At 41.6% G+C, this 19,906-nt stretch overlaps 1 protein-coding gene across 5 annotated transcripts in view; it reads left to right on the top strand.

The window, feature by feature from the left end:
• The window catches only part of LOC147026706 (nucleus accumbens-associated protein 1-like), a 109,639-nt gene that overhangs the window by 24,865 nt on the left and 64,868 nt on the right, over positions 1-19,906 (top strand). For 4 of the 5 annotated variants that reach the window (XM_085882435.1, XM_085882432.1, XM_085882437.1 and 1 more), the window contains 2 exons: positions 12,430-12,581; positions 18,741-19,192. In XM_085882435.1, the coding sequence (XP_085738561.1) occupies positions 19,006-19,192 (187 nt within the window). In that variant the 5' untranslated portion in view covers positions 12,430-12,581; positions 18,741-19,005. The remainder of the gene's footprint in view (positions 1-12,429; positions 12,582-18,740; positions 19,193-19,906) is intronic. The other variant, XM_085882436.1, reaches the window with a different exon arrangement.

The following is a 19,906-nucleotide window of genomic DNA, read 5'->3' on the forward strand; positions in this document are numbered from 1 at the left end:
GCAGAAGAGCTTGTGGAGGGGGCTGGATGAAGAGAAAATGCACTGTGCTGCTGGGTTGAGGTACAGTGTGGCGTAATAAGAGAGGGGGCAGAAGGCATTTGAGGATTTGAGGAGGTCGTGATGAGATGGAGAGAGGGCAGGGGAAGGGGGCAGCTTTGTGGATGAGTGGGGGGGGGGCAACTTTGAGAAGAGTGAGTGGGGAGAGTTGCGGGAGAAAGGTGAGGGGGAATTTTTTGAGCAACGTGAGAAGGAAGCTTGGAGGGGGAAGAGTGTGATGGTTGCTTTGAGAGAGAGGGGTGAGAGGGGTGAATTGGCACTGAAGTTGGAAAAAAAATGACGAACTCTTCCGATTCATGTTCAAAATATAACTATTTAAATAAGCTGCTCCTTGATCATACATTGATCAGTCGGGACATGAACCAATTGCTTAAAACTGCTTTTCACTTTGTGTGTGCAGGATAAAAAGCTGTTCTGAGGGAATCGGTTCATGAAAAAGTGGTGTTGTCAGACTGAGAATGCATAATATTCAAATTTTTGACACCCCAAATAAAATTATCTTTTTCAATTGGAAGCTATAAAGAAGTCGGAGTTAAAAAAAAATGTTTTTTTTTCACCTTTGTTAGATGGAATCGTGCACAAAACGAAAGACATAAGATTGCTTGTGAATTTTATTTATTTATTTTTCCCTCTGGTTTGCGAAATCCGTGTGCAAAGATGTAGTCGATAATATGACCAATCATCTTCCCTCTGAGTGTTGATTTGCGTCAAGGTCTCAGATCCTTTTACCCTGTAGGCACTTGATAAAGCTCTACTTTGCTTTGAATCCTAGTACCGTGGGCCAGGAAGCCAAATGACATATATTTGTGCCATCAGAGGGCACCAGACGTACTGACGTTTTTTTTTTTTCGGGTTGGTTTATGTATTTCGAACTTGAAGCACCATGATGGACTTTTCTGGAGAGTCGCTTCGTGATGGTACATGAGTTGTCATGTGTAGGAGTGTTTCACGGAAATTTAAACACTGTTCCTTCTGGGTGAAGCTGTGTTATACCGATCATATATTTCTGCAGATTACATTCACTTTCTTTAAAACCGAATTTCATACATATTAACACTCAGCTCCAGCATTTGTAAGGCTTCACAACCATGTTTAATGTGGTATTCTGATGTATAATTATTTGCTAAATGCAACAGATATTGATTAATCAGTGCAATCGTGCTGAGTTGCATGTACTTGGCGTTTTTACGTACATTGGCATATCATGTAAATATTATTGTGAATGAACTGTGAGTGAACTGCGTTAAACCGAGTTGAAAATTATAGCTGTTACGTTACACATGTAACTCGTCACTAACTACTGTTTGCATGAAACAGAACACCAATAACTCCAGTGGTTAAGTTTAACCCACTTGCTCACCTAAATCCTTGCAATATAGGTATTGTTCAGCAACTGATTTCTCATCTGAATAATACATTGTACAGTTATGTGCTCATTTGAACACTGATCTTTCGTATCGATGAAATTTACTAGTAACACATTTAGGGACGTTTTGTACAGAGAATATCAAAACCCGAATTGTAAACAGTCGTATTTTTGCAGGAATTTCTGGTAACATATACTCCCACACCAGTAAATTGCATTACATTGTTGAAAATCAGAAATAAAAAAAAACACATTGTTAATATGTATTCACGAAAATTGAACATTGTCACTGCTGTCCTCCATCAGAACTTCCATCAGCCTGACAGATCTTTCTCGTTTTTCATGATGTCACATGTCTGCAAGCTGCGGACGTCTGTGCATTTGAGCCTATGAGCCATGCACTGACAGTTATGGGGATGGCAGTTTTGTTCGCATTTGCAAGACGGGAACTCCAGAACTACATCTGAGGTTGGGGACACTGTCATCCAATTGATCTTGAGCTGTCCTTGATGATCCACTACACAACCATGGTAGTCAAGAGGACATGGGTATGTTGGGTTGAGCATCCAGGCTACATTTCCAAATGCCTGTCTGGTAATTAGCCCTGGTAGTATATACATATTAAGGCAGTCCTTGCATGGTGGCAATTGTCCTGATTCAACATCCCCATTCTTGGCTCTGGAGAGATTGAAACGCATCTCATTGACCTTAGTAATATTTGACTGAGAAACATACAGACAGCATGTAAATTCTTCCAAGCACTTGAATAGCTTCGATGGTAGTCACCAATGCTTTCTGGAATTTAACATTGTTTAGGAAAAGCTTCAGAGTGCTGAGTTTTCCATGACCACCAATAGCACTAATGGTATCATCACCAGTATAGGCACTGCATTCCTCGCAGTGCATCACATACATCGTGCCCAACTGCTCAGGCAACTTTGCTGATATCGATGAACTGGGTGCGAGTTTTTGATCCACAATTAACAAACATGTTGAAACCTATGTTGGTCTGGAAAGCCAAACCTGGTATGACGACATCTGTATCTTCAGCAATAATAATAACGAGGCTATGTCAGATGAGGCATGCTTGGCATGAAGCAGAATGCAAGTATCAGCTTCTTCTTGTGATGGTCTGAGGCCATTTGCATCAGCTACCTCGTCAAAGTAATCCCTCCCATCTCCCTGCACATGTCTCCCTGCATAGGTAATGGACATCACTTTGTCACAAAGTAGCTGTCTCTTGACACCGTTCTGCTTTGAACTTTACGAGCGTTGTTTTGCTGGCCCCACAGGAAAGAAGACTTCACTGCTGAATCTTGTGCCCAGGTACGATGTTGGTGAATCACATTCCCATGTCTGACGCCCTCATGGTTCTCTCAGCCTCTGATGGTTGCTGGAATATATCAGACTACATCAACACGTTCGCAGCCAGACACCCTTAACACTGTCGTGAATAAGTGATCAGATAGTTCATCAAAAGTGAGGTTTTCACCTTTAACCTTCTGAATGAGGTTCATCCCATTGATGATGCAAGTGGACAGAATATCTTCTTCTGGGGATACATTTCTCTCTTATTTTCTGGCTAATACTGCTTTATTGGGCTTTAATTCATTGTGCAATCTCAGTTTGCAAGTGACCAGGACAATGGCTCGAGTGGATGCTGAAGAACATCACTCATGTTCAGCTTTCTACAAGAGGTGCCAAGAACCATGTGTCCAAATAGTTTGTGATCAGTTTTGAGGACTGTTTCCTTGTTTGAAGACTTCTTGATGACACGTTTCTTGATGCTGTCAAATGTCTTCAGTTGCCTTCTTGGAATTCGTTCGAAGAAATCTTGTTCATCTTTCTCTAGCCTGCTTTCTTAGAATGCCATATTCGCATTGTCACCTTTCTTTTGTGACTGTGAGAAGGTCATTGGCAACTACTGGTGGTGCAGTGGCTCCTGTGGAAATGCTTATGACTTCAGAAAGATCACTCCAAAATTTATTTGTCCAGTTAGTTTCCATCAGATGAACTAGTGACTGGACTGCTTTCTCATCTCTGTGAATGTGCAAAACTGTAAACAAAGCACCAGGTAATCATGGACATGATAGCAGAGAGATGGAGCAGCCAGTTGCCTTCCATTGATGCCCAGATCAGTCCAAGGAGCATTTCTACCATATCGACAAATGACATCCAGTAACTCGTCAGTTGGACCATTTTTGTAGTGGAGATGGTGAAGTTATTCATTAAATCAATGGCGTATTTTGGAGCAGGATGTGCTCTGCAAAACGGCATCTATGGAATCTCTACAAATGTTATCGTGCAATGATTGGGCAACCATGTTTGCTTCAGTCAGATCTTCCATGTGATTTTCTTCCAGCTTGGGATAGAAACCCTTCCATGCCAACCTCAGCAATGCCTCATCAGACACCATGGTTGTAATTGTGGCCTTCAAGGACACTGTTGATGGATCCTTCTGTAATAACACCCCATTCCACAGATATGTCGCACAAACCAGCTGCACCAAACCGCTTGCCTATGATGGAGAACAAATTGTAGATTGTGTGAAACACCTATTCTTAGGACAATCTTCTCATACATTTTGAATTTTTTTTCCAATTGATTTCTGCTGCTTTGGCATGCAACGCCTGGTCAAATACACACACACAATTTCATTCACATCCAATGCAGTCTTGATCTTTAGAACATGATGGAGAATTACATACAGTTGACAAATCTGTAGCTTGATAACAAACTGTGTTCTTTTTCCTGTGATGTGAAGTGTTCATCTATATTCTTATATAAACTTCATAACCACAATAGGTTATGAATCTGTGCAGTTTGAACTTCTGACTCGTAGTCCAGAGGAAGTGGCTTTGTAACTGGTGGGCCTAATCTTTTTCCAGCATTGTGAACTGGTATTTCTAGAACTGGGGTGATACTGTGTTTGTTCTTGGCAGCACTTCAGGCATCATCTTTGGGAGTTGACTAGTGGATAATTATGTTTTTATTATGATGCCATTGACTCGATGTTATGTCCCGCTCCCGCTGAGTCTGTTTTCTAGTCCATCTATGTTTTCAAAGGCAAGGGTTGTGGGGATGCGTGATAGCTACTCTATGGCAGAATACCCCCTGCAGATCAGCTTCTGTTTGCTTTTTGAAGGCACAAAGCTGTGTCCATCTCTTCTAACTTTGAATAGGAAATGCCCTGCCTAAAACGATGAAGTAATTGAATCATCTCAGCATTCCTGTCAGAGATGTTGCACCCCATGGTAGTAGGATTTGCTTGGCAGGTATTGCTGCTTGAGCTCCCACTGCATGCATGCAGTCCTGCACCAATGACTGAATCAATCGTAGTATTCCAGAATTAGGACTTGTTTCTGCTGGTGGTGTGTCTTCAATTAACAGAACATTTAGGAAATTAACCAGAGAATTGGGGAGCTTTCCATAGTCTTCATTCAGTTGATCAGGTTGATACGACCATGGTTTTTTCTTCATGTCTGAGCAAACTTCCTCACTATCCACTCTTCACCTTCGGCATCTGCTGCACTTTCCAAGTTTTCCTTCAATTCTACGTTTCGTTTGAAGTGCTTCAACATATAAATTATCTGAAAAGGCAAGAAGTCTTCTGTTGTCACCAGAGATGATGTGAAGAGAGCTACCAAACTCTCTTTTAAGTTTATGCCAGAGCTGTTTTTTTGTTTTGTTTGCAGCTACACTTCATTACTAGTGTTATAGCTAAGTGGGCCCATGAAGTTCACGAGCATGTCTGTTATACCAATCATTCTAACAACTTGTGCTCCAGGAACGAGTGTTCCTAATATGTTCAAGCAATATATGGTGGGCATTTTCTTCAGCAAGATGATATTTTTGTTCTGTAGGCTATCTGAACTAGACACTGTTGTTGGTGCAGGTTTGCCTTCTCTTGTGTAATTAAGGTAGCATGTTTTTTGTGATAATTAGCTTCACCAGCAACAACTCTCGTGACTTGATTGTGAGGATTTTGTCATCCAGTTTGCTCAATGCGGCAAGCTGTACCCTTTCACCTGATCGTAATTCACGAGCCTGGCTAAATGGCTCCCGCGATTTGGATCTTTTGAGGGACTTGTTCTTTTTGTCACAGAATATACATGTCTCTTCAAAAGCACTGGATGAACTAGTGGATGGTTGCCTGACAGATTTCTGTGTATCTGAATTTGATGGTGACTCTATTGTCTGGACTAATGAACTGTCTGGAGTTTTTTGTGTGTAAATGTGGAACAGCAATTTTTGTGGTAATGTAGTTTTTCATCATGTTCATCTTGCTGAAGTTCTCAGATAGTGTGGAAATTTTGTACATTTGCTGCTTTCATAAGTGTTGCTAAAGATTGTGAGTCTTTTGGTCTCGTGAGTTCAGAGATCACAAATTTCTGAGAGCAAATGATGCAGGTCTTCTGCTCCTTTCTATGTGCCTGTTTCAGTGGCACATCCATGATTCCTTCTAGGAGTTGGCACCTTTCTGAAAAGATTAAAAGAAAACCTACAGAAGCACATCGACACCTATACTAATCTATTTTAAAATGTTATTTTATTATAGCTTATTACTTTGGTTCAAAATTGATCTTAATTGTGAATAGTATAAAGCTGTATGTTTGTCGTGTGCTGGCTGGCCTTTTTGATGTTCGTAAAATAGGAAACTTTATTGTCATTAAATGCAAATACGGAACTTCTTTTGACAAAATTGAGCTCAAAACGCCCAATTATTTATTTATTTATATATTAGATAATGTAAAAACATTATACCAGTAGCCAGTGGATGAACCAAACGCATCAAGGAGAACCTGAAAACGAACTTATGTCATGGTTTTTCGACATGTTGGAGCAGTGATCTTCACAATTGTTTGAGGGGTGCCACTTTTGCCGATAAGCCATCGGTGTGAGAGCCTCCACCGCCTGCAAGACTCCTTGTGAGGATGCTATTCCGCCCCGCCTCCACATACTCTTCTTCACTGTTCTTAACGGGGCTGTACGCGTAATTGATTGTGTACTGCAACCATATCCTAATGTAGTTTTGTTACTTTTATGCTTCACGTTGTATTACTCATTTGAAAGCAATGGGTCAATTTAATAGCATTTATGATGGGGTGTTTTGTACTATCAGCCACACTTTAGTCCACCAGTGGCTTGCAGGCCATGAAATGAATGTGTTAGAGGGTTATCTGCAATAATCATGTTATCTCAGTAGATAGAATAATTAACGTATATTAATATAGACATAAACAGAGACATTTTGAAGGGCATTACCATAAAAAGAAAACTATAAAGCTTTTCGCTGTGCTCTCATCAGGTGAAATTCACACAAAGTGAACAAGTTGATGAAGAACAGTCTAATCGACACATATCAACAATATCACTTCTGACTGGACATTCTCTACTGCTGTGTAATCAACTCCCAATGGTCGAGGTGGGAGGAGCCTGTTCAGACTTCTGGGTCTGTGCCCATTATGACTGCGACACTGACAGACACCTCCCATTACGACTTCTGGGTCCGATCACGGGGAAAGTTCCTGGATGGGGGTGTCCTGGACCATGGGTTCCTCTAACACTACACTACTACCCACCTGGTCCAGCCCATCTTGGCTTGCCATGTTGCGTGTTGAGAATAAAATTTCACTCGCTCGCAATTTGGGGGACACGGTGGGGGGGGGGTTTGCTCCCTACACCCCTGATCCGTATCCCGTGAATTTCTCGACAGAGGCGGAGGGGTTTGAAACCCGCTCCTGACACCAATTTGTTGTGGGGCCGGGTGTCGGCGGGGAGCACGACCGCTGGGTGGAGCTGTAGAGTCGGCTCCACTTAACACCCGGAATCTAGATCGTGCTTCTCCGAGAACTCCGAAAGGCACGGGTCCCTTGCAGGACCGTGGCCGCCAATATTTTGATGGCGTGAGTTTGGGTCCACTTGTCTAACTCCAATTTACCTAAGTACTCACGCCATCCAACTACCGGGGAAACCACACCCTCAGCCGACTCTGTCCGATCCGAGTCGCGGGTAACGGCTCGGATCTGGCGTAACCGAGCGGAGTTACCAGAGCTGCGCCGGACCAAATGAACAATTTTCCGCTTCGCTATTTCCCAACATGCACCGTGCTAAGCCAATGAAAGAAGCACAGAAACGAGCTGGTACATTCAATAATAGGGGTATTTATTTTACAATAATCGGGGAGACGATGGGAGCACGTAAGGACAGAGTTATCACTACTATATGAAATGCAAATAATGTACAACAAAAGCACTTCACAATTCTACTTGGACAAGACAGGCCCGCACACACACGCACACCCAAAAAAGAAAATTGACCCGCCGGGTCTTTATTCGGCTCTCCAGCCCAGGAGGATAGTTCGGCTGGGAGTCAGGACTGCTGGCTACCTGGCCGCGAGCGTGCGGCTGGTTGTCCACCCCTTCCCGGAGCTCCGGTCGTCAAAGGACGGACCAGGGCAGCCGAATCCAGAGGAGGCGAGACGAGGTGATCTCCCTTTGAAAATCGACCGCTCGCTGCAATGCGCCAGACGAGACACCTCCGAAGTGCGGGATGCAGTCTGCCGCAAAACCCAGGCAGACGTGCTTTGAAGATACCCAGGACGCAAACTCTCTCTGCTCGTCCCGACGACCACACTTTCTTCAGGAGGGAGGGGCTTCTTCTCCTGGCCACTCGCCTCCTGATTGGTCGGACCCATCGCGCGATTCCCTGGCAGTCTTCCATTGGGCGGGCCCACGGTAGGCGGAGCAACTCCCACCGTTCTGGTGGATGGAGTCCCGATCAGAGGCGTTTGTCGCTCCGCCTACCTCTTCACCTTCAGCCACGTGTGTAATGGGGCGGGTGAGACGCCCGCTCCTTGCCGATTGGCCAAAGAGGGACGCCATGCTCATGTTGAACTCCGCCCACGCACGCGCTCGCTGGCGAGCACGCGAAGAAGCTGTGAGCAGTGTGTTGTTGTGAAAGCGATGTAAAAGAAAACCCTGACTATCAAAATAACTCCACAGCGCACGAACATTTAATTCCCATTAGACTTGGGATGGGATCCTAACTAAAAACACGTACTTACCGATATAACTGATCTATAGGACCTGGCTGTTGTGTGCACATGGCTGCCAGATTTGTAACACTATGAGGTCCACACAATTATTGATGGGAGGAGGTACTGCTGATAAGACATTGGGATGTGGAAAGAAGCAAGGAGAGGGTGCGAGGTGGGGTTGGAGGGGGGATTGCCTTGAGTGAGAGGAGCGGGAGTGGGGGGGAAGCAAATAGCTGGCAGGATGAGGTGGGAGCTGAGAAGCGGTGGGATTGGGTGTGGCGGAGTACTGACATAGAAGGGTTTTACAGCATGAATGGACGTGAAAGGGAAATTATTGTTGTGTGCACACAATTTCTGCAAAATGGATGCCTCAGGATGCGCACACTGGATAACCTGTGACAGACTTCATGGGTCTGGTGATTGTGAGTGTTTTTGGTTGAAGGCAAGTGTCTGAGGGAGGAAATTCACCTGTAAGTGAAAGAGGAGACTGGATGAACTAGGCATTAGGAGTGATGTGGTTTGGGGAAATGAGCCTTCCAAAGAGAAAAGGAAGAGATTTTGATGATTATGATTATGATTATGATGAATGGGTTTTCCTGATTGAGTAATAAGTAGAGTAAGGTATTTTAAAATACATTTTGGAAGCGTTTTAAAAAAAAATATTATGAACAGCTTTTAAAGGAAGAGAAATGTTTTATTCAGTGAAGATTCAGTTTGGGGATATTTAAAAGAAGGGATAGGGAAATGAGTAACTGAGCTGACCGAGGTGAGTTTTTTTTTTTTTCTTTTCTTATGTTGGTTGCTAGTTTATTTATTTTCAGAGTGAAATGTTTATTTTTGAGCGAGGAAGCGAAATGGAATCGAGTTGAGGAATCGGAAGTAACCTTACCTGGGATAAATGTAGCGAAAACAAGGCAAAATGGAGGGAAAGCACAGCCCGACTATCACCAGTAGGCCTGATTTGACCCGGGACACAAATGAGACTATTTGACACAGCAGGATATGGTTTGGGACAGAAAATTGATGAAAAACATGACAAGCAAAACAGGAAAAAAATGAAATGGTTAAACAACATATTTGGTCTGGGGAACTTAGCTTAAGGCCCGGTCACACCTTGACATTTTAGCCAACGTATGCCGATTTTTGAATTTTTTTTCTAAAACGCTGGCACACGTTGAATACGTTATGGGTAAGTTTTGATAACATTGAGAGCACGCTGGCATACGTCGTTGTACGTTGGCTTTAAACGTTGCACTTTTAGGTTGTCCTCAAATTTTTTTCATGCTTGAAATTTCACGACGTATGCCGGCGTATGACTCACACGTTCCGCTACGCTGGCCACAAGTTGTAGGCACGGTCTGCGATCGTTGACAGACGTCAACACATGCTACTTGTAAGTTAATCATAAGTTGAGACACGCCGAGGTAATGTTTAGCGTACCCGAAACTTATTTCTAACCTATGATTAATGTGTTGTTGGCACGTTACGCGATCGTTGGCACACATCGACAGACGTTACTTTTAAGTTACTCATAGGCTGAAAGACGTCAGTATAATGGATCGTCCTTGCGTCAGCGTCCACGGCCACGGCCAGGACACTTATTTGCAGCATTCTTCAAACTTTTCTTCGGCATGACGAGGATGTTCACACTTTGATGTCTAGCTTGGCTATGATTCCAATTGTCCATCGGCAGCGTCTATTTAAAATAGTCGAGTTTGAGCGTTTTAACACGTTCAGAAGAAACGCTTCAAATTTCCAAACCCCAGCGCCAAAAAAAAACAAAAAAAAAAAACAAAGGCGAGTGACAGCAATTTAAATCGTTCATTGTAAACAATGAAACTAGCTGAGTGGTACCGTTTAAAAGTCGTTGAGTGTAAAAAAAATCCAATTGTTGAGCGCAAGCGTCTACTTTCAATAGTGGGGTTTGAGCGATTTATCACGTTCAATAGAAACGATTAAAATTTCCAAACCCCAGCGTCAAAAAACAAAGGCGAGTGACAGCAATTTAAATCGTTCATTGTAAACAATGAAACTAGCTGAGTGGTACCGTTTAAAAGTCGTTGAGTGTAAAAAAAAATTCAAATTGTTGAGCGCAAGCGTCTACTTTCAATAGTGGAGATGCAGCCATTTAAATCGTTGAGTGGCAGCCTATGAACCTACCCGTGGACACGCGGACGCAAGGAGGATCCATCATAACCCACACCCTCCCCCTCACACTCACCTACTACTGCCAACATGAACAAACTACTACTAATACTTATACTAATACTAATATTGATACTGATACTGATACTGTTACTGCTGACATGGACATCGACTCAAAAAGGAACTCGAAAACACTGTTGGGTTCCCCTTTTATGAACACCATTTTTATATACCAATTCCCAAAACCGCTGGGAACACGTCTTTATATGGCAGTTGTAAGCTAGAAACACATTCATTTTTTTTTTTTGTCGACCGGAAGACGTCATTGGAATACGTCTACATACGCCGATGTGTTTTGGGACTACGTAAAGAATTGGTTCAAAGCACGTCAAACATAAGTTAGAAATAAGTTTCGCGTAAAAAAGACATTACTGCGACGTGTTTCGACTTATGAGTAGCTTATAAGTAGCGTTTGTGGACGTGTGTAAGCGTCCACATATCGTGTGTAAAACTTATCCCCATCGCATGCGGAACGTGTGTCATACACCGAGTACGTCGTAAAATTTTGAACATGTTCAAAATTTCTTGACGTACTCTACTTACTACGACTTATGATAGCGTATTTAGCGTTCTACTCGCGCATACCAAACTTACCCATACCGTATTCGACGTGCCCCAACGTTTTAGACACACTTTTTGTTACGTCGGCATACACTGGCAAGATCGCCAAGGTGTGACCGCGATTTTGACCCTTCCATTTCTACGACAGTTGTGATTCGAATCGTTGTGCATCAGCCTTTTAATAGGCTACGTCACGACATCATCGGCGATGCGTGCAACGCGCTATGCCTGAGTTAGACTATCGTTGGGCATCGGTTGTGTAGGCCGACAACAGGTTCAGCATTCGTTGGTATAAGTTATCTATAACACAACGAAACGTTCTGTGTAGTTACCAATGCGTTATACATAAGACCAAGTCGCTATGAATACGTCCGAATCTTTCAAAAAAAACATCAAAAGTTCAACGTAAGCCAGCGTTTTACATACATTTTAATACGTTGCCATCGCTGGCTAAAACGTCAAGGTGTGACCGGGCCTTTAGATTAGATGAACTGGAAGGAGCAAGTGCCGATCAGGACGTCCATGTGCTGCGATCCCAGAACCAGAAGATTGAATTATGCCTCACTGAAGATGGTGGTTATCTTGAATCCTAAATATTTAAACTGTAGAGTAAAAACTTTATGAATTATGTTTTCATGCACCATTTATAGTTTGTTTCTATCATGTGTACATCAAAATTTACAAGTTAAAAGTTGCCCAAGGACTATATGGACACCATACAAACAATATATATATATATATATATATATATTATAATTTATGGAGAGCTTTTGTTATATGTTAAGTTATGAGAGAGTTACCAACACCCAGCCAATTAGCATGGTGACAATTGAAATCGCCATTATCACCATGTGTGGAACATGTCTTTCAATCCTGACAAATATCACACTCTCACTACGTCTCTCCGAAAGGACCGTCTGGAACCCACCTCCATCTACTTTCTCAACAGTGGTTGGTAAAATGGCCGCTATGGTTCAAATAGTTAAAAGGAAAAGCCATGTAATCTAACCTTAAAACTACCGAGGCTAAAGTGATCAAAACAGTACAGTCTTCAGTGCAACAAGTCCAATTCTCCTTTGTGAGGTGAACAAATTCTCATTACTTCATTATTGTTGGTTTTTTGGGGGGAGGAAGGTGTGTGAGGGAACTCGTATTGTTCTTGTTTTTATTTGAACCTAATCCACTTACATCTCTTCCCCAGATTGATATAAAACATGCAATTAATTGTCGTGGGAAAACGGCCTACCACTCACTGCAATGCTCAACCTGAGAAACAGCCTTCAACTGTCTACATCATTTCCAGCTTCTTCCTCAGAGTACACTTTTAGCAGATGGGTGGAGCATTCGACTCTGGTGGGTCATTGAAATGCCTAAAATAAGTGTTGATGGCATACTGATGTTATAAATGTTAACACATTGATATGATATTTGGGATTTTTTGAACATTCATCAAAAGTAGGTGAGATCAAGTCCGTGGCCCTTTAGTACCTCTCGGGATGGGTTGATGTCAAACATCAAACACGTGGTAGCTTTTCCCACCACAGCTTAGTTATTTGATTTTGTGGTGGCCAAATCACACAGGAATTGTTCCTTCTCTCTGTGTGGCTTTGACTCATTATTATCCCCATAGTTTTTGAAAAAAAAGAGGGGATATTGTAATTGGCTGTGTGTCTGTCTGTCCTTCCACCATGCTATCTCCTCCTAAACAGTTGGGCAGAAATTTACCAAACTTGGTAGATATGATCACCAGATGGCACAAAGGTGCAAGAGCAGTCACGGGCAGGGCAAAAACGCCAAATACCAAAAAATGCAATTTACGGGCACATTAAAACACAAAAAAAATTAATGAATTTTTTTTATTTGCAATCAACATTGGGAGACAAATGAAATATGTAACTGTTTTTTTTTAATTTTCAAAAATAGTTTATTTTACCTCTGCTGTCTGTGCCACAAAGGTTACAGGTCAAAATGGGGGGAAAAAAATAAAATCACAATCTGGTGGAACATGTCTTTCAATCCTGACAAATCTCACTCTCACGATGTCTCTCCGAAGGGACCATCTGGAACCCCCCCCCTCCCCACCTACTTTCTCAACAATCCTCTTGAAATCCTTTCATTCAAGCTTCTGAGTCTCACTATCTGCCATGATCTTTCGGGGGAAAACCACATTTCCAAGCTGGCCTCCAAAACCAGTCATGGACTGGGAATCCTCCGTCGTACAGTCCTTCCTTGCCACACGTGAGCTCCTGACCACATCCGCTGGGATCGTTCACTGCTCTCCTCTCTGGGCTGGTGCTCCCACCTCTCTCCTTTCTTGGCTTCACGCTGTGGAAACCAAGGTATTTTGGATCATTGGTATCTCCCGCGATGAGGCTGGGTCTTTGGGTCTCTCACCGCAGGCAGGTCGGTGGTCTTTGTCTTCTACAGTCTCCCCTCCGGCCTCACCCCCCCCCGCTCTATCTGAGATATGTCCCCCCCCCCGCCACTGCCTCCCTCCCCCATATTTCTGCAGGGTGATCAAGGTTCACCAGTAACCTGGTGTAGCAGCATAGCAAACCTGTTGTGCATTTTGTGATACAAGCACCAAATTTGGCACAAATGTACATTAATATGTTGCGAACATTTTCAGATATTGGGCCACTTGAAATTCTCTCTTTATGTCCGCCATATTGGATTTCAAAATGTCCGCCACTTGAAATCTACATTTGCTATTATCTCTGGACGTAATGCAGCTATTGACTTGATTCTGGGATCTAAATGTATGTTTTTGGGGGCAAGGAATCCAATGGTACCATTTTCAACGTAATATTATCTATCACAGTCTGTTATATAATTTTATTTGGAAATTATCTAGGCAAATATTGGATTCAACACAATACTTTGAAAAGAATGTCTTAGGTATAATACTGACATGCTACATGGTCTAGTATCTGAGGCTCGGTATATACCGGTACTGAAGATACGTGTACATAAACAGTGTCATGTTAAGTTCAGCATTGCCACAAGTACATGTATGTTGTTGACTCATCGTCATGTGCAGACCCCTACACACACATAGAGGGCTGTGCACTGAAGAGCAGCTTTTTTGCACTTGCAGCGCCTCACACACCCTTTCTTGCACTTGCAAGAAACCAGCTCAATGCAGCTGTGAGCTGCCTCAGTTAGTCTGGTCCAGTAAGGTTTGTACTGTCCTTCTCCAGTCCTTGACCAACCCCAGTTGGTTGGTGGAGGGAGCTCTGGTGCTGGCAGCAGTATCTGACCCTACACATGTCCACCTTGATACACTGCCCTCTTGACATGTTCCTCCAGAGCTGCCTTCGTTGGAGGGATGAGCTGCATGCAGCTTGTTCCTCATCGCTCTCACATTCTTTCTTGAGTGCTCTCTTTTGTGCTCTCTGCAGTTTGGTGTTGTTGTACTGGAGCCTGCATGTCTGATGATATTTTGCACTGTGTACAACCATCGCAGCTTCAATGCCATGACCATCATCGAGTCTTTCCAGGTGAAATGATCCTGGAAGCTCTCCAAGTTCACTGAATTTGACCAAGTTCTCTGTGAGTGAACTGTACGCACTCCCAATGTCTTTTCTCTTTGATTGGTCAGGTTTGGTCAATGTCTCCGTCTTGTCCTCTTGACATATAAGGCATAACTTCCAGTCAGTTGTGGTGAGGTGCTGTGATGTTGATGGTGAAGTTCGCTCAACATCAGCTAGTCTGAAGCTCTTGGACATGGTGGAACTGTCTTCTGAATCTGCAACGATACAATGATATAATGTTAACATTTTGTTATATATATATATATATATATATATATATATATATATATATATATATATATATATATATATATATATATATATATATATATATATAATAGAGGGGTTTCCTCTGCCATATTAATGGAGAGGAGGATAATTCCTCTATATCGTAGAGCATTTAGCTTGGCACACTGAGGGAATTAGTTTTGTGAGATTATGCCGGAATTAAATTTTCACCCATACCAGAGGCAAGAAGAGAAATAAAATCACATGAGATTCTTTAGTTAAAAAATATTCCCAAATTTATTGAATATTTACAAAACATTTCAATTCATAAATTCTTACAATATTTACACAGCCAAGATTTAAATATACAGTAAATCAGTCTAAACTCTTATTAGGTTGGACAGTACATTTTCCAGACATACCCCATTCTTTTAATTACAGCCTTCGTGTTAAATTCAGAACATGTCAAAACTGTCAGTGTGGAATACACACTTCACTCAAAATACGACTTTGTATAAAACATTTCTAATTTAAAGCTTTATAGTAAGAATTTCAGATAAACCCCCAAAAAAGTAAGACCAGGTTGGCTTTTAGACAACCTGCCTCTGTCGTGCCCACCAGACAAGTGGTTTTAGCCAGCACACATGTGTATCAGGTAAGCTTGTGCTGAGTACATCATACCTGAACAACTCAGTGAGGCAGAACACAGCAGTGCACACCAGGGTGACCCCTTCAGTGCAGAAACCAATTAACCTGTCCACTGCAGGGCATATAGAAATGAAGTTATTTTCTGCATATAATAATAATATAAGTTCAGTTCTATTTAACAATTTCTGTTATCACCACTACCACTACAACTACCACTACTACAAGCTTTGTCTGGAATTTTGTGGACTAACAGACATACAGACAAGCTGGGATCAAAACATTACCTCCTTCCACCATTGAGTGTAGAGGTAAACATCATGGAAATTATATCATGCCCTAGATTTAATTCATGCTTACCCGTGTATTTGCTTCACTGGTTCACAAGGTCTTTTGCATACATGTAATTCAGACTCTTGTCTTCATTGCTGACCACACAATGTTGTCTAGCTGAGCCCAGATTGTATGTAATTAACTCATTTATGTGGAGTCACAAGGTGATTTAAACACAGTTGATGTGGGTCAACACACATGCAGCCTTTCTACTCTTTTATTTGGGTCAGGGCTGTGATTAAAGACATGTAGTGGAGTCATGTTTGTAAACTTTGTTAAAGACATGTTACAGTGCATTGTTAAGCAAACAAGACAGATTGAAGCCTATACAAGAAATTTCTGTACTCTAGAAACACAAAAGATGGCTTAAACGGTCTAGGAAAAGGGGATTATGCATGTTTGGTATTTATTGACAATATGAATGTAATGTTACATAAAATATGCATATGAAAAACACAAATGAATGGGTCACTTTGTTTCCTAATGGATATGAATTTATATTTTAGACTGCCAGTATATATGAGCTTGTTTGAGTTGTTACGAGTGATTTAGTATAGTTTTTTTTAAATTTATATTTACAGAACTAAGACATTCTTTTCAAAGTATTGTGTTGAATCCAATATTTGCCTCGATAATTTCCAAATAAAATTATATCGCAGACTGTGATAGATAATGTTAAGTTTAAAATGGTACCATTGGATTCCTTGCCCCCAAAAACATACATTTCGATACCAGAATCAAGTTAATAGCTGCATTACGTCCAGAGATAATAGCAAATGTAGATTTCAAGTGGCGGCCATTTTGAAATCCAATATGGCAGACATAAAGAGAGAATTTCAAGTGGCCCAATGTCTGAAAATGTTCGCAACATATTAATGTACATTTGTGCCAAATTTGGTGCTTTTATCACAAAATGCACAATTCTTTTGAATATTTGGGCTAAGCTGCCCCACTAACCCCTTCTGGTAAAACTACCAAAATCACGAATCATTGCTCACCTTCACTCTTTCATTCCTCTTCTTTCCCGCCTTTGGAACAAACTTCCACTCTCTTCAATCCCACTTTTCCCTCCAGGTCTTCAAAACAGCTGTTCACCACCATCTCTTATCTTCTCCCATCCAAAACCATGGTCTTTTCTACTCCCGTTAGTCCACCCCAAACCCATCTCCTTCAAATTCCCTGCTTTCCTTCCTGAAAGTCCCTGTAGGGTCCATCTTGTTTACCCCGTGTAACCCACCCCATCCCTCTCCTTTCCAAAGATTTCCTCATGTCTGTTCCCCACTGTTTTGTCGTTCCCTCTCCCACCCCTCTTATCTCCTGCTCCCCTTGTACGTTCTGTGTGTTAGCTCTCGTACGAACCTCAACATTGTATACAAAAAAAGTGAAATGGTCCATTGGAGAATAAAAATATCACCCTTAAATACAACAAAGTGATGGTACAGTATTAAATGTTGTTTTGAGTAAAAATCAAAAGTCTCACTGCATGCCTTTTTGCTTTGTCTTGAAAAGTCAGATTGTTTTTGTTTTGTTTTTTTTCTGAAAAAGAAAACCCCCAAATGTTGAAAAGTACTAAATCGGGTGGTGGGAGGGGTCTTGAAAAGTGCTACTCTTTGTAGTATTGTCCTATGAAAAAGTTGATAATTTTGGATGTCCCATTAGTACGCCTACTATGTCTGATTGAGATCGCCAAAAAACTGTGGAAGCAGTGAGCAAGCAAATAAACAAAGATGCAGGCATTCCAAGCTTCATAGTACAGTATACATTTTGTTTTACTCAATAAATTCATTGTGTGGAAATGCTCATTATTTGTTATGACTTTACTTGCCATGATAGTTGCTATCTGTTGTCCCAAATTTGTTGTGACCTGAAAGATTACCTCATCCTTTTCTACTCATTTTTTTTTGAATATCATTTGACGTCTGATGGTTGATATTTTGACTGGAATGGTTAAGAAAAAGTACATATTGAATCCATCAAAGTAATTGTTTGATAAATATATTCGACACCGGAAGAGTTTATTTGATGCGATTCTGTTGGTTTGATTGGGTTGTTGTTCCCTTCAGCATGTCTCAGGGCCTCCATCATTCACTCGGTCATTAAAACTAGTTTTCAACAGAGATGAAAATGTATTTTTATGGTTTCTCAATTTCATTACAAGAATGTTTCATTTTTCATCTTGGGTAAACCACCCCATCTAAAATGATGTTAAGGTACTGCAGTTTCAGTTGCTGCAGTGGGAACGGTGCTTTTGTGCTGGGTTGCTCTTGGCATGCAGGGCGTATGTTGAATGTTAACACACGCCCAAGCTGCTTGACATGCATGTCACATGGCATGAGTATGGCACGATGGTGACTCGTTTAAGCCCACTTCAATCCCGCCATTGTTTCCAGGCAGCCTCGTGTGGCATTTTGCCAAAACTTTGTCATCGGCACATTGCTGGTCTATATTTATTTATTGGTAATGGTGAGATTACCTGATGCTGTGCAATGCTTGCTTGTGGTTATTAATGGGTAAGTTTCATCATTTGCTGTTTATTGTTAGTTTGTTTATTTTGCTGTCCAATATTGATCAAGGTAAAAGCACAATTAGTTTGTAATTATATGTATGTAATTTGCTTCCCTCTTCATATGCTGTTACTGGATACTAAAATATATTTGCTGAATGTCGGATGAAGGTATCTGTGGCACGTTTGAATGATTATCGATTTAACGGCTTTTTGAATTTTAAATGTTTCAAAGTGCCAAATCTAACATTGCATCTTTATTTATTACAGGTTTTCGGATATCCCTGCTCGGGGAAAGGTTGGTGAGTACATCTACTCATAAGCCTCTCTCCATGTGTCTGTGGTGAAGTGACAACTGTGAGCCCCAGCCTCTTTTTGTCAAAGGAGTGGAATTGTGGCTCTACTGATTGGGTTTCATTGCTGAAGCCCAAGGCTGATTCCTCCAGTGAGGGACGATCAACGTTCTTTTACTCTTTACTTTTTGGAAAGGAGTGTGCATACCAAGCCAGCAACATTGCAAGGGACAATCTCAGACATGACGTCGAGTGTTGAGTTGGAGATCCCAGACTTTGGTAACAGTGTGCTGAGCTCTCTAAATGAGCAGAGACTGCAAGGCCTTTACTGCGATGTGACTGTGGTGGCACGTGGACAAGCTTTCCGTGCCCATCGCGCGGTCCTTGCTGCAAGCAGTGCCTACTTCCGAGATATCTTTGCCAGTGTTGGTATGCATTGTCGCCTCTTTATTCCAGTATGTTTTTCATGGCAGGGTCGTGAGAACGAGGCTTATGCTAGTTCTGATACTGGCATCGTAACGGTGACAGAATGGAGTCCATTTTTGAGACATAGGCCATTTTGATTGGTAACATGAGAATTATTGATTTTCCATTGTGCTTTTTAAACTTTGTCTTTCGGTTGTTTTATAATCGTCTAATTCATGTGAGAATGTTTGTTTATGAATGGGAATTAGGTGAAATTCTGTTAGGCCACATAAAAGAATATATATCTGTTGATCATCCAGATTTTCTTTTTAAAGGAAGGAGGCAGCTCTTTTTATTTATTCTTTTTTAGATTCAAGATGGCCACCAATTTTTTTAGTTCAAAATGGCCACTGACATTTTCATTTAAGGACCCTTCATGTTTAATGCACAGAAACGCTTAAAAAGAAAGCGGGCACGGGCCATCAACTGGTGTTTTTTTATTTGGCCTTAGGCAATTCTGATGCTTTCAGTTTTGCACTGTTAAACAGTTGAGAGGGCAATGTTATATACAGTATTTGATCTCAATATTATTACTTCAACATAAAGGTGGGCTTTTTTAATGATCTTTCTTTACTCTTGTGTCTTATTATCAACAATGGCTTTTATGTGAAACTGATCTTACCAAGCATGCCGTTTACTCGCGTCTTCTTTCTCCTTCTCCTCCATCCTGACAACTTC

This window comes from Eptatretus burgeri, chromosome 5, assembly GCF_056783735.1.
Source record: "Eptatretus burgeri isolate ZD-2024b chromosome 5, Ebu_testis_v1, whole genome shotgun sequence".
Classification (NCBI taxonomy): Eukaryota; Metazoa; Chordata; class Myxini; order Myxiniformes; family Myxinidae; genus Eptatretus; species Eptatretus burgeri.